This window comes from Anser cygnoides, chromosome 22 (assembly GCF_040182565.1).
Source record: "Anser cygnoides isolate HZ-2024a breed goose chromosome 22, Taihu_goose_T2T_genome, whole genome shotgun sequence".
NCBI lineage: Eukaryota > Metazoa > Chordata > Aves > Anseriformes > Anatidae > Anser > Anser cygnoides.
The window spans coordinates 3,274,273-3,299,712 of NC_089894.1; the positions used below are offsets into that span (position 1 = coordinate 3,274,273).

Sequence of the window (25,440 nt, forward strand, 5' to 3'; positions counted from 1 at the left end):
AGCATGCAACGAACAGAACAAGTCAGCACATATAAGGTGACCCAAGGCACCATGCTCCTTATCAGACCCCAGACACCAGTGCCAGGAGCCACTCCCCTAAGGAAGATGTGGGCATCATTTCATCGCTCGAGGCGAAGAGCTGGGAAGGCGATGCATGACACGAGAGAGCAAAAGGAGAGGTAAGAGCAGGAAGCACAAAAATCAGTCCCTGTAACAACAGCAAAAAAAACCAGCACAATGTTTTATTGACCAGCCAAATAAATCTGGCAGTAAGACAAAGAGCAAGTTCAACAATGAACAGTGTGGACTGGTACTGAAAATCTCAACACTGAGTGCATCTAGGAGAGTGGCAAAACAGTACCTAATATTTTCCTTATTTATGCTTTGAAATCATTAGACAGAGTGAGGGAAAGCAGCATCCTCTGCATAAAATATGTTGTTCTTAGTAGTCCCTTTTAGTGTACAATTAAAATTGTAGTTTTTGTTCTACACAGCTTGAATATCACAAACAAGAACATTACTATTTAAAAAGCAACAGAGATCCTGAGAAGCTCAGGGCTTCCTGGAGCCACAAGTTCAAACTGACTTGCGCAGGGCCTGCATTTTACCCAAAACATCAAAGGCTGATTTAAACCTAGGATTTCCATGGCTGAGCTCATATCAGATTCAGAAACGGCATGAATTTGACAGAATCAGCAACTAGGATAAAATAACTGAACGACCAATGAGCATTAAAGTAATATTTCCTTTTTTTTTGATTGACTGAGGCATTTAAGCATAGACTGAAGTGTCACAAAATGTTCCTGCAAAGTATATACAGACAGCAGACAAGATAAACTGGAAAAAACAACAACCACCAACTTCTTAATTTTTAAGTTCGTAAGAATAGAAATGAAAAACAATGGGTTCTGGGTCACAGCTAATCAGCCTTCTGAACTTCATAAAGGATCACAAGAAAAGAACATACAAAGTAAATTTGCATAAGCTGGTAAGGACTTTGCAGAGTTCCACTTCTGTCATTTTTTCTCCAAAACATTTTGATTTGGTTTTAGATACAGAACAATGTCTTAATTTTGCTTCCTTGTGCTGAGGTAGGCATGCTCTTGAGGAAAGACTCTCTTGCTGTGGTTATTTTTTACACCAGCCAGACATCCGTGGAACAAAGGCACTGTAAACAGATTGCCCCGATGTTGTATCAGCTGCATCGCTCCAGAAATTGGCTTCACAGCAAGAAGTGTCACAATTGCTACAAACACTAACCTTCCAAATCCAATTATCCAGCCGAGGCATGCCCCTTGGCTACACGTAAGCAGTAAACTATTAATGAAAAGCATGTCCTCAAATCAAGTTGTCATAACTGGAAAACCTCACTCCTAGTAAGGACCTTCCTAATAGCCACAATGGCAGCCCCTCCCAAAAATAAGGAGAAAGCCAAAGATAGGAACAAACTTCTTCCAGGAAATGGGATACAGAATATATATATATATATGTATTTAATTAATTGTTTTTCTGGCTTGGCATTTTTCTTTTAACCACCGGGCTCATTTCTACTTAAGGCAGCCCATCGGTAATGCCGAAGTGCCAACACAAGCAGAGTGCCTGATGGCCTAAGTGGTCTCTTCCAGAAACACAGACCCTTCAAATCTACAAGCAAGCAGGCCATGGAAGCAAAGTCCTTGTTCAGCAGCCACTTTGTGTGCTCAGCATTGTGTAGTTGTGAGCAATGGGTCAAACCACGTGCAAATCCAACCAGGGTGCTGGAGTGCTTCCTGCTAGCACATACCCTCCTGAGGCTTGAATAACAACACGCTGTACCATCTCAATTCTTTTCTCTCTTCCCTCCAGTTCATTACTCAAAAGCATTAAGCACTGTAAAATTAAAAAAAATAATAAATTCAATTTTCCAGGGCTAAGTTTATCGTGCCGTTTGATAGATATTATGCACAGATTCTCATGTTGTGAACGCCTCATTTCTGTTACATGCTGGAGGACAATGGTAAAGTCGTGGCCAAATATGTGGATCAAGGTGCCAACAATCCAACAGAAAGATCTCTGCAGCCAGGATTCAGCTTCTTTCTTTCCAGCCCTCTGTACCCAAGATATTGTCCAAGTCATATTCATATGTACTACAGAAAGGATTCAAAAAAGGACATGCATCACCTTTCTGAAATTTCCAACCAGTGAGCAGCTCTCAGCTTGAACTTAAAGCAAAGCTGCACACCAGCAAGCAGGTATTTTCAGTGCTCGTGTTTAGCAAATCTTGCAAGGATAGGGTAACCAACTCTGAGAATCACAGTGTGCAGTATCACCCCTCCTACAGGCAAGAATAAAATGATACTTTGCCATCTTTCTGTGGCTTTAACTTCTCGTTAACCTGGCTTCCCATAAAAAGGAGACTAAAGATCACCCTGTCCCTGGCTGACCTCCTGGGATTGCCCTGCTGTCTTCTGACTCTCTAGCCAGCTTCAGCCAAATCTGACAGAGGAACAGGAGACCAAAAGTGGCAAGTCCATACATCTTTCAGGAAAAGTCAACAGCAGGGTAGAGGGAGCCTCAAATTAGAGTGACATTGTTGGAAATGCTTCAGAACAAGCTCAAGAGCCATCTGCTTTGTCCAATCTCCAAATCCCAACTAGCACACGCAAAACTCCTAGCCAGGCACAACCACATGAGATTGCAAACCAAGCCAAACTGGTAGAGGATATGAGAAGGATCTGGCAGTATTTCAGGGGGCAGAGGATGGTGGAGATGTGTGAAGGACATGAGGGATGGAGTGGAGGATATGATGAGGAGGATGGGAGAGTACTGGCTGCGATCACAAGAAGAAAACTGTGATTGTCATCACGGTGGGTTGTCAGCAGTATGGGACAAACCCACAGGAAGCCAGGCTCACGGAAAAGGCTGATGACAGTTTTCAAAGTGAGAAACTGAAGAGCAGACCCAAAAGAAATCAATTTTGTTGTCAATTAGTGCAGTGCCTAGTGACCAAGCAAGAGCAATTGGGCAGGTAAGAGATTATCCTCTATAAGAAGAGGTGTCCAAGGAGACAAGGCAGAAGTTGGGTACAGGACGGGGAATAACCAGCAGTCAGTGTTGGCTCCAAAATGGAAAGGAAAAGAGTATCTAAGCTCCCCCTCCCTACCCCTTCACCCATCCACTCCCCACGCTTCACTTCTCTTTCACTATCTCTGCCATCTATGCTTGTCCTCCTAAAGGCCAGGCAAAGACAAATTAATAGGGAAAGTGAAATTATGACTATAGCCTAGGAGGTTGGAAAATAAAGTCTGAACAACGCAAGAAATTCCGTCAGAATTCTTGAACATTAAAGGGTATTTATTTCTGTGGCTGCTTCCAGTGAAATGCCCCTCCCCTCCACTGCCCCTCCACTCCCCTTCGTGAGGAAGCTGTAGGCCGCAATGAGCTCTCCCCTCAGCCTCCTTTTTACCAGGCTGAATAGGCCAAGTGACCTCAGCCACTCCTCATATGTCATCCCTCTAGGCCCTTCACCATCTTAGTAGCCCTTCTCTGGCCACTCTCCAACAGTTTCACGTCCTTTTTGTACAGTGGTGCCCAGAACTGCACACAGTACTCGAGGTGAGGCCAAACCAGCACAGAGCAGAGCAGGACAATCACTTCCCTTGACCGACTAGCGATGCTGTGCTTGATGCACCCCAGGATACGGTTGGCCCTCCTGGCTGCCAGGGCACACTGCTGGCTCATATTCAGCTTGCTATCAACCACAACCCCCAGATCCCTCTCTGCGGGGCTGCTCTCCAGCATCTCGTTGCCCAGTCTGTACGTATAGCCAGGGTTGCCCCGTCCCAAGTGTAGGACCTGGCACTTGCTCTTGTTAAACTTCACATTGCTGGTGATTGCCCAGCTCTCCAATCTGTCCAGATCTCTCTGCAAGGCCTTTCCACCCTTGAAAGAGTCAACAGCTCCTCCCAGTTCCTTGCTGCTTTCCTTTGCCACAGTCCCTTACACCCCTTCAGTTACAACCAGGGAGGCAGAAGTGTTCAGTGGTCATGAAAAACACCAGACCAGGAAATCTTCCTGCACAGCCCTGGGTTCCTGGTGATCCCATCGTCACCCTCCTCACAGTGCTGCAGCTCCTTTGGTAGCTTTGGAAAGCAGGACTTGCACAAAAAGAAACTGAGCATTCATCCAAACCAAGAGTTGTATCTTATCTTATGGGAAGTGCTGAAGTCATTTCTGAAGTATGTTTAATTCACATGGTTTTGATTAAAATTTAATAAAATTAAAATGAATGAAAAAGGAGATCTGGACATACCTTTAAAAGCAGCTTATAAACTTCCTGCATTTACACCAAAGTTTCTAAGATTAAATAAAGCTACTACAGATTAAGACCATCATCTTAGCAGAAAAAATGATGCATCAAACCAAGTATGATAGGCTCATCTGCAGATTGCAGACTGCTTCCAGGCTCAGAATTTTCCATTAAAAAAAAAAAAAGAAAGAAAACAATCAAATAGGCCATGCAGAGCACAGGAAAAACCATCAGACCAGACAGGGTGCGTCCAGAATGCTGAGAATGCCTCACTTATAGTTCTTCCATGGAAAGAAGGATAATCTAGATTTGACCTAGGCGCTGCCATCTCTGCAAATATAGGAAAAAAAACACACAGCATTCAATCTAAACACACGAGCAACCAAATAAATGCCCAGAATTCAGAAACTAAACCAAGCTTGTCTAAATTAAACACTGGTGTTATATTTTGGAGCAGTGTTGCAACTAACTAAACCTTGGAAAACTATTTCATGCTTGCTGTAACACAGCACACCTCCTCCCACTGGGCCTCCTTCGCACTAGCCTGAACTGTTTCGTGATCAATATTTCATGCTGCCCTAGCACAAGCTGCCCTCCAGGCATCCAAACTGAAAAGAATAAAACAAAACCTAGCTAGAAATTCACACAGACACGAACCTTTCTGCACAGCTTTAAAGGATCTCAAACAGGAAAGGTTATTAAATATTTAAGTCAATAGTGCAGCACAGACCCTGCATGCAGTTCTGCCACAAGGTCCTCTGAGGCATGGCAGTTTGAATAAATGCTCAAATCAGAAGCAAGCTTTAATTATACTATTCCTGATTGCTTTTGAAAGGGGTCATCTCCTTGCAGAGCACAGATATGATGGAATGGCTAATATACACACCCAGCACCCACCGGGTACTTGCGCGCACCACAATTTGTGATCTGCATTTTCACGATGCAAGTAAATTCAGATCCCATAGGAGGTTTGAGGCAAATGTTTTTAAATCAAAGCCTCCCCATTCTCATAGATCACATTACAGAGCATATAAACAGCAAGTGGGAAGAGCTGCTTAATTTACTAAATGCTATTTTCTCTTTTCACATGAGTCAGCTGAACAATGCTCATTCTATTGCACCGCTTAATAGAAACAATATCCCACTAGGTAGAAAAGAGAGAAGGGTCACACTCAGATTAATTAGATTGTACTAACAGGACTGTGTCCAGCAATAAATATAAAAAATATCAAAGGAACAGCGTTATAAGCAAGTAGCACATGTGAGACATGCATACAGATGAAACAAGGAGCACTGACAGCAGGTTTGGGTTTCTTTTGCAGCTCAGCAATGCTGCTCAGCAACGACTCCAGCAAATGCCACGCTGCTGTGCCCACCTTCCTTCCAGGCCCAGCCTGAACCCCAGGCTGTGGTGGTTCTTCAGCCTGAAAGCTTCCAGAAGCCTCCTTGCCATTCTACTTGTAAGGGCTTGCTGTGTCCACCTGGTGTCCTTTGCAGTGGTCCTGCCGTGGTGACAAAGCACACCCTGTTACTCCTTACTTGTGCTCTCCTGCCTCTGGTAGTGACCAGGGAAGGAAAATGTTGGGAGAGCAGAGATCTTTTCTAAGAACAAAAACTGCCAAAGCTCCTGTGTCAGTGAAGCACAGAAGCTTGCAATCACCAGGAAAATGTTGCTGTCATTAGATGACAGCAGCAACCTTCTCTTGTCCCTTCAAGGTAGAGTTTTTCACACTGATGATAGCAAAATAGAGGTCATTTAATGACTTTTCATGATTTTTTGGGGGTAAGAACTTCAGGAGCAGCCAAAAGCACAGAACCTCTAAACATGGAGAAGTTAAGTTAGAACACCTTTCTGTGGGAAAAGATGACTGAGGGGATGTAACAGATGTGCACAGGACCACGGGACAAGCTATTCACTCACCCCATCAGTGCAGCAGTTAGTGGATATGCAGTGAAACTGTGAGATGCAAGGACCAGAAGAAAGCAAGACAGCTCTCCCCATGCGATGGTTAGCTGAGCTTGCCAAAGACAACTACAAAACCCAAAAGCTGGTGGCACTTGTTTGATGACAAGTTCAGGGAAGAGAAATCCACTGTGTGTTATTAAATTCAAAGCAAACGCATTCAGCTTAGGTCATTCCAAGTCCAAATGGCTGAAAGTAGTGGGAAAGCATTAAGGAGAGGTACAACAAACACTATAGCCCGGATACTGTCCTCCCGAGGCATCTGCTCGCAGTCCCTCTTGGAGACATGACTGTACTCCAGAGGGACTTTCACTCTGATGCCACACAGCAGCTGCTACGGTTTAAAACCTACATCTATTTAGTGAAGCGGCTGAGAATTATGCTCTGTCTATGTTTCTGAGGTTGTTACAGCACTGCTCTGTTAACAAGCCTTCCCAGAACAAAGAGCAGACACAGGCAAAATGGAGCCATACAGACCTAGCAAATTTGACTTACCTTTGTCTAAAGGACAGGAATGCCATTAAAACATGCATCTCTGCTAGGGAGGACAGTATTAATCGTGGTGAAAAGAATAATTCCAGAAACACTTCAGTAAACACAGCTCAATCACCATATGCTCATTTTTGCCCCAAAGTCCCATAACCAATGTGAATAGCTCACCACCTATCCCCATGAAAATGCAGTAAACTCCCTCAGACAGACCGTGATTTATACTGCAGTGTCCTATTAGGGAAGAAGATATACACAGAAATTGTGCATCTTTACCTTATTACAGGCACAGTTCACATGATACCGGTATTTTTACTACTGTTAAATTAAGATATTTTCTAAGTTCAGTTTACTAAATGCTATTTGGGCTTGCTTGCACTTTAATCAAGTACACCACACTGGCACTATTTTTATAGTTCAAACAAGGCTTAAAGACACGTTGAGGTGCAGATCAGCACCTTGTCAAAAATAAAAAGTTGAGGCACAACAGAAAATGACTCCCTTCCATGAAAACAACACGGAAGCATCAGTGGCAATGGCTGCAGAACCTGCTCTTCCAAATTTGTGATATACATAAATGAGCATGAAAAAAGAAAAAAAAAGGAAAAAAAAAACAACAACGAAAAACCACGAAAGGGCAGGGTTAGAAAGTGAAATGCTCAATTTGCAAGATCGGGACCATAATATATTTGCTTAATAAACAAAGGACTGCAGAGGTGTTTGCTCGAAGAAATTCATTTAAAAGGAAAGAAAAAGCCCCGTCTGAGTGAGACTGGTATTCCAGAGGGCCACAGAGAGCCAGCATCCCCCACCTCCTCTGATCCATCATTGCAATCAAGATCTTTCTTAAAGTCCTCCTGACGCGGTAAAGTAAAACCCGAAAAAGCATGCTGGAGGCAGCAGTCGGAAGCATTCACACCTAAGTGCAGACTGCAGCTGGCTTTGCAGCAGTCATTAGCAGTCCTTTAGGAGAACATACAAGCAGCGCTGCACACAGCAGAAGACCAAGATCAAGGGTTTACAGAATGGCGCAGCTACCTGCTCTGCAGCTGGGCGCTGTGCTTCTCGTTAAGCTCACTGAAGCAGTTCGTGCACTCACCAATGTGTTCTCTGTGATGCTGGCAATACACTCAGGGAAGGCTTTTTATTTATTTATTTTTTATTTTACTCCCCCCCGCCCCATGCAGGGAAATTTGCAAGTTGTATGGTGACCCTAGCAGCCATGAAGCTCAAGGTCTCAAAGCTTAGGCAGCTGCCCAATGATCCATATGTTGCTGGGCCGTATTTTTAAATACTGATGCACATACCCAATATCCTCTCTTCTTCTCCCTTGCTAAACAATAAATGGATATTTACATTTATTTAGATTAAAGCAGGTTTTTTTCACAGCATTTCCTGGGCAAGGAAAGAGATGGTAAGCAAGTATTCAGGTGCCCCACTGCACCTGCTGCTGACAGGGTAGGATCCTGTAACTCTTCCCCTCTCTGCTTTCCCCAGCAGGCATGCCCCTGACCTCATTTTTTGCCAGCACAGATGTTCATCTGAAGGACAGTGAGCTGGTTATGGAGCTCAACAACTGACAGAAAACAGTCCCTTGACATTTTTTTGTGTGTGTTTTTTTTTTGGGGGGGGGGGGGTGGGGTTTTCTTTTTCACTTTGTTTTTGTGATTTTTTTTTTTTTGTTTTGCTTTGTTCTATTTTTTTGAGTCTGAGATGCCTCCATGCATCCACTGGTTGCAGACAAGCGACGTAGTGTGAGGGAGGCGCAGAGCATGGGAGAAGCGGTCGGATCAGCTTGGCCGTACTGGCACATGGCACTGTCAGCACAGCAGAGACACCCAGTCCTTCATCTTGGTCCTTCACAGCACCCGTGTGCTCCTCCTCTGGACGCAGATAGAGCATCTCCTTTCACAGCTTCTCCCTGCCAAAGCCTCTCTAGATCAAAGTCCCCAACCACGGCACAAATCCACAGGTATATACCTATTTCCACTTACATTCAAAACTTCACTCACACTTTCCCTCAAGATGGTAAATGCTGAGTCTGGATGGCAAATGCGCTACATCACCTTTTATTTGGGTCACTGCACAGAAGCCCTCATCAGATTACCCCTGCTGATCCATAATCTGACGTGAAAATGCCTTCTTTGTCGAGTGAAAGCTTCCCTTTGTGGTTAACGTTTCCTAGCAAACTGTGCTTCAAGGACTCATGGGGATGGAGAAGAAAGGGAAGGTGTGACACTAAATTCCAGCAAATCAGCCACGGCTCCTTCCTGCTGCTCCGCACCGATGGGAGCTGCAGGGATGGGGCTGGGGGTGTCCGTAGCGATGCGGCTGTCCCGCTGCACGGCCTCCCCGGCGTGCTCACATCCTCGGCACGCAGCAGAGCCAGGAGCCTCCTGCCAGCTGCGTTTTCCTCCTGCTTCAAGAGGGCGGCCGTGCACAAGGATTTGTGTCCGGGTAGGTGCTGGGCTGTAGCGCAGGAACAATTCTCGCTTCCTCTGCATTAAGCAGTAAAGATTTAGTGAAGTGATTATCATATGCAGCTGTACTGGCCTGATAAAATTACACCGAAATAGTGCACTAAATTATATTGACAAGATACATCATCTTTGCATACTGCACGTGCTGGCTGGCTGGGCTCTCTTCTTGAACAAAGCACTGTTTTACAAAGCTAATGAATATGTGGGAACGTTTCCAAGGGCAGAAAAGCAACCGAGTTTTATGGCAGCTTTTTTTTTTTTATTTTATATTTTCATTATTAACATTAAAGCTGCCCCATTTGCATTCATGAAGACAATCATAGATGGCAAGACCACAGGTATAGTAAATAAACTCAAATGCGCCACATAAAAAGAATTGATGTTTGCACCTAGTGCTTCTAAAATGACCATCCAAGTTGACTCGGACAGCAATGACTCTCCTGCCATATGGGTTTTCTGATACCGGACTGCTCTCACTCGCTAAAATCTGCTGGAGCCAGCAAGTTGCCACAGCTAAATCACATCACATCTGCTTCCTGACTTGGCCTGAAATAAAATTATAGCCTGGAATCCCACTAACATTTTATTACAGAAGAAAAAGGGGAGTTAAAGATAAAGCTTAAGGAGAAGACATTCAGAAGACATACAACAAAAGAAAGCAAAATTATCTACTTAAACTGGAAGGCTGTTTTAATTCAATTTAACCAAACTCATAAGAAGCAAATTCTTATCATTATTAAACAAAGGAACTAGCATTATTTTAAGGGTTAAGGGTTACTTACATGATGAAGCTCTTAAGATAATTACAGAATCTTTCTGAAAGCCTTAGGTTTTATATGAGAGCAATAAACCACATAATATATATAATTAGAAATGAAGATGTACATTTAAAACAACCAAGAAACAGAATTGCTATCAGCAGATTCTTCTTTCATTTAAAATCCTTCCTATGCAAAGAAAAATGTTATTGGACCCCAGCCTGTGATCGGCCGCTTTTAAAGCTACGCCTTACATTTCCCCTCAGCTTTTATCACACAAGTGCTTATTGTCACAACACCACATTTTAGCTACAGTTGTCTTTTCCTTTGCTAAATTCAAATTTGAGTAGCTCCAACACAACAGAAAACTCTATGCATATTTTTAATCAAGTTCATCTCTTTCTTTCTTTTCAGATTTAATCTTGTGATTCTCAGAATTATCACAGCTTGCCTTACTCAGCCTTTGATGCTTATAGGCAAAAATAAAGTAGGGAAAAAAACATCAAGAATTAAATTTTTGTGTGAGTTTTTCATGAACCACTGAAAGCAAGTTGCAAACAAAAAACGAAGATACAGGCAAGATTGCCTTGATGTTTTCAGAGCATCAGGAAGGCCTCTTAAAATCCTCAGATTTTGTTTGTTATTGTGTTGATTGCTCCTTTTTCAGCACTGCCAGTCTGCAACTGCCCCATCTACTGGTAGCAGAACACGGCTGTTGCAATAACAAGAGTGATTTGATAGAGCAGAGAATGAAATCTAACAATAAGACAAATACAGAAAATGAAAAAGATCATTTTCCAGCCAGATTTAACACTGTACCATTACATTCCTATAAACATCAACCCAACACCTGCTCTTTTGTGGATGAGCTGCTGAGCAAGCTATTACTGATTTCATTGGAGATTCTTGTCTTTAGTTTCAAGCTCCAGGACTCTAAACAGCTCTCCATCACTGCGCAAGCACTTTACCACATGGTTGAAGAACATCCAGGAAGCGTAAGCAGAAAGACAGGTGAACCACAGCAGGTTTAAGCTGCAGAAAGGAGCTACGGACCTCCAGTTTTCTTTTCAGTACAAACTTTTCAGTACTTTTAGCACTTCAGAAGGACCCTATCTTTTCCCTGCAAATCTTCACTGGGCAAATTAGAATCTCACTAGAGAAAAAAACAAGATGGTGACTCCACCTGTCCTATTCCAGTATTTTGGGCAGAACAGAAATATACCTCCATAGAGAGTCTTGTCTTAGTCCTGCTGTACTCAGGGAGAGGAAAAAGAAGGGGAGGAAGGATTGTGGGCCATTGGTCAACGTCCACCAGGAATTTACCTTTTGTCACTCTGTTGATTGTCCCAACAAGAGAAAACCCAGAAGCGCTACAGTTCTGCTATACATAACCAGCATGCCTGATGCTATACAACACCACTACAGCAAAATCTCTCACCGAGCCAGAGCTGACCCATTACTCCTCATGGGGTATTTACCTCCTAGAAATCTTTAGCCCTCCAAAGTTGCTGAAGCCAGCCAGATGACAGCCCAGACTATATAGATAGCATTGAAGTTTGCACCTAGAGAAAACACAAAACGCACAAAACCAGACATGTTGCTGTCAAAACTGCGCCTCTTGCTGTTCAGCAGATTTTATCTGAAGGCAGAGCTTCAGGGCTCACCTTGCAGTGAGACATCATCTGTTTCACAGCACAGATTGGTCTTTTAAATTATTCTTCAGTAACTGCATCTTTCAATTTCAAAAAAGGTCACCTCTCAATTCCTCAGATGTTTAGTATGAAAACTCAGGTCACTTGGGAGCAAGGTGTCCCCCCTGCAGCTTTATTCAACAAGAAAGACATTAGCCTGCCTCATATCACCATGGGAAGAAAGACAGACTCCAGATCAGTGGCATGACCCAGAGAACTCACTGAATGCTCCAAATAACACCAATGTGCTTGCAAAAGCAGCTGCAGACAGGGGAACTCCTCCCAAGAAACCACAGTGAGCACAGCCGAAGAGCAGTCAAACAATCCAGAAAAATCTAACAGAGGTGTATGAAAAGGGCTTAAAGGTCACACAGATCAGCCCCATTTCACTCCAAAAGGAAAGCAAGAAAAAGTGTGCTGCCTTTTCAAGGAAAGACACCTGGAAGAACATGACGAGCAGTCCAAGAAAGCTGTTGTGAAGCTCATCAGCAGGGCAAGGAGAACACTGCTTAAAAAAAAAAAAAGGAAACAAAACACTGACTCACAAAGCTCAGAAGCAGGCAGGTCCCTTGTTATTTAAGCAGTCTGAACTTTGCATTTCCAGAAAAACTAATCACATATACATATACAAAACTTACAAAATTCCTTACTGAAGATACACCATGCAATCTGGCACAACAAATACCAACACAGATGCAACCCAGGACTTACAATTTTCTCCTTCATACTGGTCGACCTGTTTTGCCTTCCAGAAGGTATATCAGAACAAGCACATTGTTAACGCAACAAACCTGAGAGTTTCACAAAACTATTAGAGACTGTAGGTGATAACTTTTTACCTTCAGAGTCTTACTCTTTACCAAAAGTGACACAGCCCATCAGGTTTAGAAAGTCTGTGCAAACTTAACTGCATAGCTTTAGAGCAGGTTTTTTCTGTGAGAAGTTTTTATGCCCGTCTATCAGCAGTTTCTATTTCTGACAGGCAAAAGGGGTTTCAGAAGGCATTTAAGAAACATGTTAAAACCGTGAGCTTACCAGCAACCCCTGTTAGCTAGAACAAAGTCATTTCTACCATCTCTGTGGCTATAGAAGTCAGCAATCATTGCTCTTTTGCCAGACGGATCACACTCGTACAGAACACAGTTTTGAGTAAGTACTAAAACCAGCTCTTGTACTTATTTCCCCCTCCAGCGTATGTTGCTTTTGAGGTTACAAAGTCAGCTTCAATGTGTTGTGGACCCAAAAACCACCTAAATGATTCAGGAGTTTGCCAAGTCACAACAATTCCCATTGTTTAAAAGAATATCTTCATAAGCAAAGTCTGAAAATGCGTTTGCCCTGCAGTCACAGAATGTAAAATTATTTATCCTAAGGGTAATGCCAGAAAGAGCCTGAGCTCAATCCCACGTTCAGAGGAGGGAGAAACATGCAGAGGTCGTCTTGCACAGTGCCTTAGGTGTCTTACCCTTTGTAATGCTAAGGGCCTTCTGTTAGCAATTCTGTAGACTGACTTTCACCCTGCTACCCTTTCACCCAAGCTGCTGGGGCAGTGTTTTCCAGAGCCTCTGCAGCAAATGTTTCCCTTGTTCTTGTGATGTAATTCTCTGGGCTTGCATCTGCAAACCCCAATATTGCTGTTATAGCAGGTTCTCATGGGAAGAAATTGCCACCAATGTACGAATCAGTCCTTTTCCCCTCAGTTTCTATCCCTTGGCTATATTTTTTGATTTACACTGGGAGACTCAATGACATGTATGCACAAAGCTTAAAAAACCAATATGCATGAGCATCTGCCCTGATCATTTTCTGCTCAGTTAGCAGTAACATGATTGTCAGAAAAAAACAATAGGAAGTTTGAGCTGGTCCTGATGAAAAATATGTAATTATTACGGGAAAAATATGATAAGGGACCATGTGCTACAAGGACACTGACAGAGGACGCTCATTTGGGAATCCTGTCACTTCTCTTCCTACCTGGCCACTGGGGAGAGTTTTCCCTGTCCTTTTTCTTCCTCTCCCTCTCCCTGCTTTTCTCCACCCCTGTAAGTTTTATCATTAGAGCTGATGTATGCCATCAGCTATGGATCCACTAATAAACTTTTATGCACATAAACCTGTTTCAACATCCTTTATGTAACATTCCTCAACATTTATCCACAAAAGTTCCTTTAAGTGTCTAAGCAGCCTACTTTTACTGAGTAAAAAGTTAGTTCTTTTTTTTTAAACAGTATCCAACAATGTTACCAGTTCTCCTGATCACAGTGTATCATACCACAACAAGATTTTAATGCAGCTACACAGTATTACTGAAAGAGCTTTACAAAAAAAAAAAAAAAAGCAGTATTCAAACTGCGGCATTCTACAATTTGTACAGACTTGTCACTTTTGTGAGCTCACTTGCAAGGGAAGCAAAGGTGTTTTAAGGAAGGTGAATTGAGTTTTTTAATGCAGTAAAACTAAGCTTTACCTTCTGCAGGAAGAGGACAATCCTCACGAGCATCTTGGCATGCAGTTCCTCCAAGGTGAACAGTGTTCGAGGTGTACGGATAAATATCTTGGTCTTCCCATAAGCAACGTCATGCTGAAATCCATGACTCTCTATGAGCTTCTTCACAGCATCTTTGTCTGAAGGGAGGTCATGGTTTGGCCAAGTGAATTCTGAGATCATCTTGTACCTGGAATTACAAGGTACAATTTACAAATGTACGCTTGCCATCTATGTTCTCAAAAAGGCCGACCTTCAGCATATTTTAGAAATAATTCCAATAAAATTATTTGATTAGAGGTAGAAGAGCTTCAGACATTTTGTGTAAGAGATGTGACCCTCAAAACCCAAAGTACATGGAAAGGGAATGTAAGAGGTATGATTTTGAGCCATTGAAATTATTGCGAGGAGCTCACTTCATCAACACAGAACTGATGAGACACGACAAACCTCACCACTGTCTTCCTGAAGATTTGGCAGTTCCATTACTCACACCCTCTGCATTTGACTTTTTTTTTTTTTAATTATTAATTTTCAAGGAAGAAAAGCTTTGGTTTGCTCACATTCTACATCAGAAACCAACTGTAATCAACTACTCAGTCAGACAACCTAGATTTTAAAATTCTGCAAATAATGTTCCTGTTCATTTTTGTAGCCATTTCTAACACACTTCATTATTTACCAAAGCAGCAGACAGTTGACTGCCACGGTTTGTGCAAACAACACTACTGCCTGTAATCACTGTTCAACCACTCACTCTAGTCCTTCCTTCCCAAACCCCTTTTCACAATAAGAGAGAGAATGCAGATTGGAACTAAGACAACCATGAATCAAATACAAAAATAATTTCAAAATACCTGCGCTTTGTAAGATTTACTATCCTTGCAAAGTGCTGATTGTGTGAACAGACATTTGTAAAAAGCAACAATGAATTTTCTGCATATAATTTATGGACATAATCAAAAATGCAATAGACATTTTCACTGTTATATTACCCACATTCATGTCCTAAATAAAACATGCATGCAGCAATCTTAACCACTTCTCTATTTAAAAGCCCATGATGCAAGTCAGCCATCAATCTCAATATCTTAGACATTCAGAATTCTCAGCTACTCTTAAACGGCCCCAACAACAAACCTTTTTACAAGGGGGCTGGGTGCACTAAAGGACTTGCTAAACGGACTAAAATAAGCCTGAATGGAAATACCACACCGTCGCTTTCATTCATCAAATTAGCCTTTCTGAATAAGCTTTTGAAGAGGGGAAAAAATGGAGGTGTGCACAGCATCTAAGCAGGGCACGCTATCAGCGTGAGGGCTGCAGCACACAGAACAGAGATCATTGATAAATAAAACAGGCATATAAAAAACCTCAGACTCACAACAGAAGATTCTGCGTTTATACTTGGCTGGCAAAAGCATTCCCTCTCTCAAAAGCACGTGTACACAGGACATAAATATTTCACACTGGTTTCTCTTTCCTGTTCTCATCAGGACAACATTCCTACAATAATTAATTCACTGGGAAAATCTTCCACCTCAAAACACTTGCATTAGGAAAAAAAAAGAAAAAAAAGACAATCGGGATGGCACTGCTAACCCACACTTTACTAAACAGGTCTGCTCAGCTGATGGGGCCAGAAGAAGCAGGGAGAGATGTCAGGGAACTGGAAACATGCCCAGCCAAAGGAAAAAAAATAAATTCTCTTCCTACTTCACAACAAAAATAGGGCTGTCTCATTTAAAGACATCCCAAGACAACGGGACCGTGAGCGGGGGGACCTGCGGTGGAGTTCAGCGAGGCGCTTTTGTTCCTGCCAGGCCTGCGCAGCGCCGCCAGCCTCTTCCCCTCAGCGCGGCCTGGCTGCCGCGGCAAGGCAAAGTCCCGACCTCGCTGCTAATTATAGCGAGGCAGAACCCAGAATAAAGCTGCTCACTGACACCACAACCCTTCCCCTCTCCTTATGCCTAAAGATCTTGACAGCTTTCAAGGTTACTTTTACAGTAAACATCCATTTCTCCTTCCCTGCTTAGCTGCAGAAACAGCCGGCACGGCACGCACAAGGCTGCTACTAGAGTTTAGGATTCACACGCAGCTCTCCTAAAAACAAGATGTTTGTGAGCCACTCGAATACAAAGCTTTGCTGAAACATATTTAGTCTGTACGTGAAGCAGGGTCATTCTCTTCTCCCACCACTGTGCAGCTGATGGATATCTGGGTGTTGTTTTCACGCTATGTGTAACACTGCCGGCAAGCAGGCACGTGGATGCCTTAATGGTCCGAGTGCTGGGCTGCACTCGCGTGTAGCCATGCCCACAGATTCTTCCCCTACCCCACACAAACCCCATTCTGAAACCCACTCAGCATTTTTTGACAATAAATATAGACTAAAGCAAAAAAAAAAAAAATATCACTGCTGTTTAAGACAGGTGGTCCTGGTGTGCATTTCACACAATTAGATGCAGTTACCAAGTGACAGCACATCTCTTGGTGCAGCCAAAAAATATGGAGATCTTACTTTCTACAAATTGGCAGGGGCAGACTAGTTTGCACAGAGCTCAACTAAGAATTCTCTTAATTTCAAGGAAATGTTGGGAAGGACGTTCTTTAATGGTCTCAGTTGTGCTTCACGTCATTTCCTTCTGGTAGTATCAGCTACCTTATGGTATTTTAGAGCTAAATAGCAACACACACTTTTATTATGAAAAGGAAAGTTTTTAATATTTTTTTTATATACATGTACATACATACATATATATCAATAGACACACACATGCAGATGTATCTATCTGTATCTCCTGTCCCCTCTCAGAGGAATCAGCAAAACATAACATAGGTATTGTTTTGGGCTCATAAAACGCGAAAACTTCAAGATTTGTAGGACTGAACTTTTATAAATGTAGGCAAACAGATGACTATGTTATGCCCTAAAATCTCCTCTTACTCTAGATCTGTCTTCAAACGAGCCCCACTTGCAGGGCAAGAAATCAGAGCTAAAGGGCTTGGAGTCTCCCCCATGCTCTGTCTCCCGGTAAGTCTGTTAAAAAGGAAAGGAACAGAAATCCCTTGCGATCCCTGTTCAAAAGCCATTCCAAAAATGTGCAGCTTGTACACAAGTCATATCCCCTAGCCCTTTTAAGAGGGGCAAGTCTCACTCAAAAAGAAGGAACAAAGAATTTTGCCTCAACAAAAGCAAAACAAAAACTACATCCAGGCCAGAAGGCTTTTTTGTTGTTGTTGTTTTTTGTTTTTTAAATTTAGAAAAGTCAATGTAGACTGGACTCAGAGCAATACTGTGGTATGCAAATACAATGTCTGATATCTTATGCTTTAGATGTTTAATCCTACTCCAGGGTTCAGCAGAACAAATGTTGCAGTGGCCTGAAAGCTGTACCAGTTGCCATGTGCTAATTTGGTTTACTGGCTGTAAACAGCACTTCTGGTTTTAAGCTTACAGGAGCTCATCAAACGTTCTTTAAAAGCAAAGCAGCTGTTTATATTAATAGTCATTACACAAATCTAAAGAGTAAATTGTAATAAATTCTACACGTGAGGGCAGAAGCAAGCACTAACCACTGCATAATGTTTAAGAGAACTGATAAACAAGACTGCAGGCTGTGTTTGATAAGCCATGCCCTTTCGTTCTACGTCAGGTATCGTGAAACGCCCAGGCAAATCTCCACTGTGAATAGCAAAAGATCTTTCAAGAGCACTTTGTTTCCAACATGCAACATCCCACCTGTCTAGTTTTTCTTTTTTTTTTCTTTTTTCCTTCTCTCAGGGACTTTTCCTCACTTAATTCAACAAAAGTAAAAAACAATTCAATATCTTAAGAGGATGGATCCTTAGTACCCGTATTAATTTAATGAAGCTATAAGACAAATTACAATCTAAAACATTTCATTTGTCACAAGTCTGTTAGGAATAAAGAGGCCAAGGAGTATCAAAACATGTTTTAATGTGGTCATGTTATTATCTGTTTTTCAGACTTCCAGTTTTTAAGTCCAGAGGTTTCCTCCTGCACATGCATAATGTCACTGTGCACCATTAAGCACTTCCCAAGAAACACAACGTCTGTCTCTTTCACTGCAACAATTAGACAATATTCAGAGAGAAAACAGAAGTTAATTAGTTCTGGGTTTAGGGTTATGCTCTGGGGAAGAACCTCATTACACATTCCTTCTGAAGAGACTAATACAGCAAATGAATTTTAGCACGAGGAAGCTGAGCCTGAGTGCCAAGTACACACCTCTAAACAGATCTGCTGCCACAAAATGAGACAGCATCCAGTGTCCTTGTTAGACCTGTGTTTTATTGTATCCAATGTCAGATATTAAAACAAACACACACTACCACCCCATGTGCTCAGAAGTGAGGATCACAAGCCCAGAGGACTTGAGACTTACTGTCCACTCATGGGGAGACAGCCAAATAGGTCCAGCACCCGAGCTGTCTTGCAATGAGCTGAAGCGAGTCGCTTGCCAGCACCCTCCTTACCTGTGCAGAAACTTCTCGTATGTTTGGCGGTAGGCAAATCCTGCTCGGCGCACTCTCACGTTTTCCAGAAGGCCAAGGTATTCAACCTGATGCCTGCAACGTTCCTCGTCAAAAAGCTGTGGTGACTTCTTATCGTTGGGCTTAATGCAACGGACATAATAGGGTTCCTAATGGGACAAATCAAACCGAGTTTCATTCAGAAAGAAAGAGTCTATAAAAATAAAACAGCTTCTACATGAAAACCTTAAAACGTCAGTCCACCGTACTCATCTGAATGAGGTTTGGTTGTTTAACAGGAATTACGAGGTTAGAACAGAAATGACAAGTGGCACACAACATGTTCCTCCCCTTAGCACACTGCAACAAGATCTGTTACAGGACTGTGTTACTCATTCGAGCTCTATTGTCCTTTGCTATATGTCAGAACCAGTTTCACATCCTTCTTCTCTACAGACTTTGATGATAACAAAACCCGTCTTCACAAACAATACAGCAAACGGTATCATTCATTGTCCTGATAGTCAGATAAGGCTTTTCCAATACCAACATATAAAAGCAGCATGGATTACTCTACAATTTTTAAACTATGCTTCATGCAACTCCTACAAAGCTTGTAGCAACATGCTTGAATGATGGCAGTCACTGAACACTGCTCTGTGCAGGGCAAAAACTGGTTCCCTTCAGGCTGGTTCAGCATCACAAGCACATCACAGCACCAACGCGAGCCAGCAGCATGCACATTCTTCTCTCTGCACCACCCTGGAGCTGCACAGGGCAGACAACAGCAAACAGGACACGGGGGCACTGCTCCATCCACTCCTGCCTTGTGCTGGCTGGGCTGACTCAAGCCAGCTCAGGTGAGGGTCCCACAAGGCTGCACGGCTTCCACTGCCGGTCAGCCTGCCCTCACCAGATATGCTCCATATGCAATCCCACAAGGTGGGTTTTTTTTATGTTTACTTTCATATTTTATGAGGTTAAAGGCAACTTTCAGTTAGGCCAATACAGTCTATAACTAGCACCAGCAACGCTAGTAAAGGGTGACAGTAATTCTTTAAAACTAATCTGCTTTAACCACAGTGGGGTTTGAAGTTGATTCATTTCTTCCTCTTCATTGCTATCCCACTTCTAACTTTACAGGGAGAGAAAAGGCAGTTAATAAGCATCATAAAAGCTCAAAGTGCCCACCCTTGTTTTTCAAGGTAAAATTGCATTCTTACAACCTCAATATATACTATTTTTACAGTAGCCCTCGCAAAAGGACTGGCATATTCTGCAGGCTGGCAGAGCCTCCTGCGCAGCAATCTCATCATTAGCTGAGGAGAGAAGTCAGATGAGGATCCCAGTCAGCTCTTTCAGCTCAGAAGGTCACAGTGTGTCTGGAGACGTGCTTCGGAGGATGTGTTGAAGATGCACCTCAACTGGAGTTTTTCAAAAAATCTGTTTATAGCAACACTAACATTATGATAAAGGGAGATAAGCAGCCTCTCTGAAACCTTAACATTAGAAAATTCAACTTTCATAATCACAACTGATAATTAAGGGTTTCAGCAGTTTGCCCCTGGACTTGATGAAACATCTGGCTGTACAACCACCTATAAAACTGTGCTCTGAGAAACCACAGGCCCTTTCCCCAAGGGCTCTCCACAAGAGTCTGTTCTGTTCCAGTACTACCTGCTGGTTTCAATAGAGATCTGAATGAAGAAGTACAGTGTGTTTACTAAACCTGTAGGTAATATAAAGATTCAGTGTGCATGGACAGAACTCACAATTTTAACAAATGGTGCGGGAAAAAAAAGGGATGAATTTAATGAGGACAAATGCAAAGTTCCATGTTCATGTAGAACATGAGCCAAGTTCACGCTTTTCTAACAAAGTGGTACAGAAAGGGCAAAACTGTAAGACAAAAAATACATCAGATTTCTACTTATCTGAACATTGCATTCAGTTTCAGGCACTTAAGTTCAAATGAGATGCAAGTGGACCTGAGTCAGTTCAGAGGAGAACAACAAAGATCAGAAATCCAGAAAACGTGATCCAGAGAAAATACAGTTTTAGTCTACAGGGACTGAAAAGCCACATAACCGTCCTGATGGGCAGCACTTAACATACCTTACATACATAATATACCTAAAGGGTAGATAAGAGAAGAAGTAAATATTCTGTTTTTATGACAAAAATCACCAGCTTTAAATACAATATATAAAAAATCAAGTTGGACATCGGGAGAACAAGGGATGGGAACAGAATGCCTGCAGAAAGGAAGGGAACCCCCATCACTGGAGGGGAACAGACTGAACAAGCATCTGCATGGAGAAGAGTGAGGCAGAGGTGTCCTCAATCAGGAGGTGAATTACACGCATTCCCAAGGTTCCCTCTAGTCCTATTTTCTATCATGTGTCTATGATTTAGCTGTTTTCTATGATTTTAGGTCACTCTCCTAAACTCAGGATAACATGAATGGCCCCAAATTGCTATTTTCCCTTCAGTAATGTTAAAGAAAGAGGATCATCCCTGAATAGTGCTAGTGCTGGCTAGTGCTGGCATAAATTGGAGGTACACAGCACTGACGCGCATGGAGGTTTCACACACTAATGAATACGAATAAGCTGAATATGAGTAATGAACAGGCTGAGACATAGAGGCCCTGGAAAAGCAGAGCCTTGTATCCTCAAAACTGATACAAGCCAGTGATCTTTTGGGGAAGGTGTTGGACTGGAACATTTCCCTGCTTTCCTAAGTTTGTGACACAGCACCAAGCTGCACCTTTCTCCTGTAGGACTGTCCTTGGGGTAGGAACATACTGGTGGGGAGCTGCACTGAGGATAGGGAGCACAAACTAAGCCAGCCACACATACCACACATACGTGTGCTGGCAGCATCCCTGCTCTGCCTGTCCTTCATGCAGAAGCCCAGGAGCGGGCACGGGGAGCGAGCAGGTAAACAGCAGGACGTGAAGTTGCTGCTGTGGGCCAGTTGTAGACTCGTGGGATCGTTTAGGTTGGGAAAGACCCTCAGGATTATTACATCTCCCTTCTCCTCTACTGACTTCACCTCTCCATGTGATGTGCTTCAGGGATAGCTTTTTCACAGTCTGGTTTGGCTCCCTTCCGTACTGGGGAGATGAGGCAAACCTGCATGCAGTGGAGAAAACTGCCCTGCTGCCAAATAGCTGGCCAAGCCCCTGGGAGGGCAGTGCTCTCTTCATCCTGCTCTTCTTTTCAAAGCTCCAGAGAGCAGCAGGCTCAAAAAAGGAAGCAGCATTGAGGACAGAGCATACACAGGATCTTTAAGGTCCCTTCCAACCCAAAGCATTCTGTGCCCCCAGACAGCCATGGGACAGATCTGTTCCGTGTGAGGTCTTCTCCCGAGCTCACCGCCACACTAAGTACTTTCTTCTGCGGCAGTAATTCAACACAACCTGTTCCTATTCTATTTGCTCTCCTTTCCTCATGGACAGGATAGTGAAACAAAAGGTGCTGGTAAAATTTAAAGAGTTTTAAGAGATTTATGCATGAACTTTTTAAGCTTTCTCCTGAAAATTCTCTCCGCACTGAAGGTAACAAGGTTTACAGGGTCTTTATTCACTCGACAGTCTCCTACCAGCTCTAAGAACGTGCAGTCTGCGTGGGTGACAATTTTTACTTCAGTTGTAGAACTCGGCTGTGCCATGGGAACACGGCTGTCAGCAGCACTCTTCACACTCTCTCAGACATCATGTGTCAACCTCTGAAGGTAGAAGCAACCCCATCTGAACTTCAAATCAGTGTTGAAGTAGAAGGTTTGATGTGGTCATGGCAGCTATTACTGGTGAGGAGTAGGAGTTTGCTGGACCTGAAGCCTGCGATTTGTAATCCCTGTATTGTAAGGTCTCAGTTGTATGGCAAGAAACAAAGACAAGGTCATTTATCTGCTAGAACGAGTCCTCTAATGAACTGGAAATAAGCTACTTAGGAAAACTGCAGGATATGCAGAGAACTTCCTGAATTACAGCTGAACTTAGAAGCTATGAAGAAGTCTGCAATTGTGAAGATGAATGGGCTGCAATTCTCCCCATCTCCTCCCGCTAATACACGGAGCTTGGGCCACTTCTCCATCCACACGTTAGTCACCCAGACTGTCACACAGAGAGACCTATCCTTGTGTTAGTAACAGGGTCGCTAACATCAGAACGATGCTTGGCCGTGCCACATCTGCCCTCAATACTGTTGTGTTGCAATTGATGTCAAGATGAATATAAATTTTCTGATGAGATTGATATCACAGATATTTATTACACATTCAATCCACTGAATTGCAGCATCTTGAGAACACGGTAATTAAGAGTGTGAAGTCAAGAAAAATGCATCTCTCTTCTCTGCCTCAAGGGAAGTGGTGTCAGTTGTTCATTACAGACATTATAGTGTCCAGTTCACAGTTATTTGTTATTGCTACATAAACCCCCTTCACCACTGCAGATTTGTCTGCTTGGGTTGTCATTCACGTCTTTGTCATTCGAAAATGCAACAAACCTCCGTACAAGAAGTCTACACTTCATGACTTCAAGCCCAGTACAAAGGGGAGTGAGTGACTCTATCTGCATTTGATACAAAAGGCAGAAGTCAAGATGCTGCTTTCCTTTTGGAAAACAGGAATAGGAAGTTCCTGTACAGACAGGAGATCATCTATCAGTGCAATTACAGTGTAATTAAAGCCTCTCAGCAACGACAGCTACCAGGGTAAATTCTAAAGTAGATTATTCCATGCTTACAATCCCACCAGCTTCAGCTCTTCAGGGGGATAATTATGCAGCTCCCATTATTGCACCATGAGGCTGTCAAGCCCGGAGCTGCATTTTATAAATGGAAGAACTGAAATACAGAAGCACAAAGGCTCCTGTTCTGAATGCCGTTTAGGTGCCTATTTGCAATTGATTTTTTTTTTTTTAATGAAGTGAAGCGATTTTTAGATTTTTAAGTATTAAAAAGAAAACAATTCAGTTTATAGTTTTTGCACCCTAACCAAACTCCTCCTTGAGAGATTTCTATTCCATAGTTTATAGCTCATTAGGTGAAAGAAGGGATAGGACACATCCAGTACAAATTTGTCAGTTCTATGTCCAATCAGTCACAGTGATGACATTATAACTTACTAGAGATGAAGCCTGTCAAACTGATAGGAGAGGTATGGGTGAAGGAAAAAAATCAGACAAAAGGAGATACAGAGAAGGAAAAAAAGAAAAGAAAAGAAAAAATATAAAAAGATAAATGCCCAGAGAGAGTTCCAAAGAATCTCATCATTTACAGTCATGTCAGCCAAAGGACTTCCAGTATCAGTATTTAAAAGAAAAAGAAGAGCCACCCACAGCAATCCATCACAGAAAGACCAGATTCTCAAGAGAACAGTATGGGCAGTAAAATATGTGCTTGAGAAATGTTACATGGCAACACGGCAACTCTATAAAGCTAGAGCATTACATATATATAGAAACAAACAAATAAGAAAAGCTCTTTGTTCTATCTATCACAGGTTTCTGCCCAAAAGACTCAGTGTATGTCTGGAGGATTACAGTATTGTTAAGATACCAGCAGTGATAACCACCACTTCAACTCAGCATCCTCCAAAACCATAGTTTTTGAGACTGCATACTTGTAGGGAAATGTGTAGATATAAGCTAAAGTTAAGTTCATATTTGTGAACAGCTCTTGCAGTGTTTTAAGGCCACTTTCGGAAGGACGTGACACTAATCACCGTACCTTCTGCCCCTTCCTCTCTGGGATCGCAGAACTCTGCTTCATCACCGGACCCCAGTGTTAAAGCAGAATACCAACAAAACAGAATTTTAAAAGTAAAGTTAAATAACCAGCTCCCCTGTAGGTATTGATTGCATTTACAGAATTTAAGATTTGCTTCTGTTATTATTGTTATTATTCCTGCTCACCAAATTAGCATTTTTGGAGGCTATTACCCCAAATGACAGGTTCAAAGATACTGTTGACACTGCTGAAAACACTGCAGCTTTTCTGGAAAGCCAAATGAGTACCAACGGACTGCCAATCTGTTCAAGGACTGTAGAAACACTCCTCATAAACATGGTTTGAATTAGTTTAGGGAGAAAGATTAACCAAGCAAGAACAGCCCAGTTGGACTGTGAGGCTGGGATGAGGAAAGCAGCACTGACTGCGCTTCCGCACCGCGCGCGCTCTGGTAGCGTTAGTGAATCACCGGACTGCAACAAAAAACAAGCCTGTCTTCATCTCGGTTTTTGAGAAACAGTTGAGAAAAGAATGAACTGATATTACCTCTCCCTATGGAACCTTATTCCTCTGTCAGCTGTAGGCCACAGCAGCTAACGCTACTTGCGCAACACTTTTCAGAGAGCTGTTTTCACCAGCTGTTACCACAGGCTTCCCAAAAACCATCCTGCAGGGCCCAAACCGCAGTCAGGGATGCCGAAGTTGTCATTGTTGATCCCCAGAAGCGCAACTCTGGTCCCAAGCTAAGCATGGGAAAAATGAGTAACACGACCCAAGGGAAGAGGCTGCGGTACCCGAAATCACAGTGAGTGGCGTTGCCTGAAAGAGATCGCGGTTTCACCAGCCCAGGAACAACAACTGCTCACCCGCCCACCATCCCCAGCAGCAGCAGCAGGAGAGCTGAGACAAGTACCCGAACCGTCAATGACTCAGAGGCAGGGTATCCCGTTTATTTGTACTGCATAACCAGCATCTAGCAGAACATGGTCTGAATGCCTAGAGTTCTTAGCTCACTAATAACATGCACATGGTATTAACTGCCCAGAAAGCC

At 42.8% G+C, this 25,440-nt stretch overlaps 1 protein-coding gene across 4 annotated transcripts in view; it reads right to left on the minus strand.

Moving 5' to 3' along the window:
- MYO1D (myosin ID) overlaps positions 1-25,440 on the minus strand; it is a 157,848-nt gene that overhangs the window by 76,633 nt on the left and 55,775 nt on the right. For all 4 annotated transcript variants that reach the window (XM_048047785.2, XM_066981882.1, XM_048047787.2 and 1 more), the window contains exons 15-16: positions 18,655-18,821; positions 14,137-14,344 (exon numbers count right to left, since the gene is read on the minus strand). In XM_048047785.2, the coding sequence (XP_047903742.1) occupies positions 14,137-14,344; positions 18,655-18,821 (375 nt within the window). The remainder of the gene's footprint in view (positions 1-14,136; positions 14,345-18,654; positions 18,822-25,440) is intronic.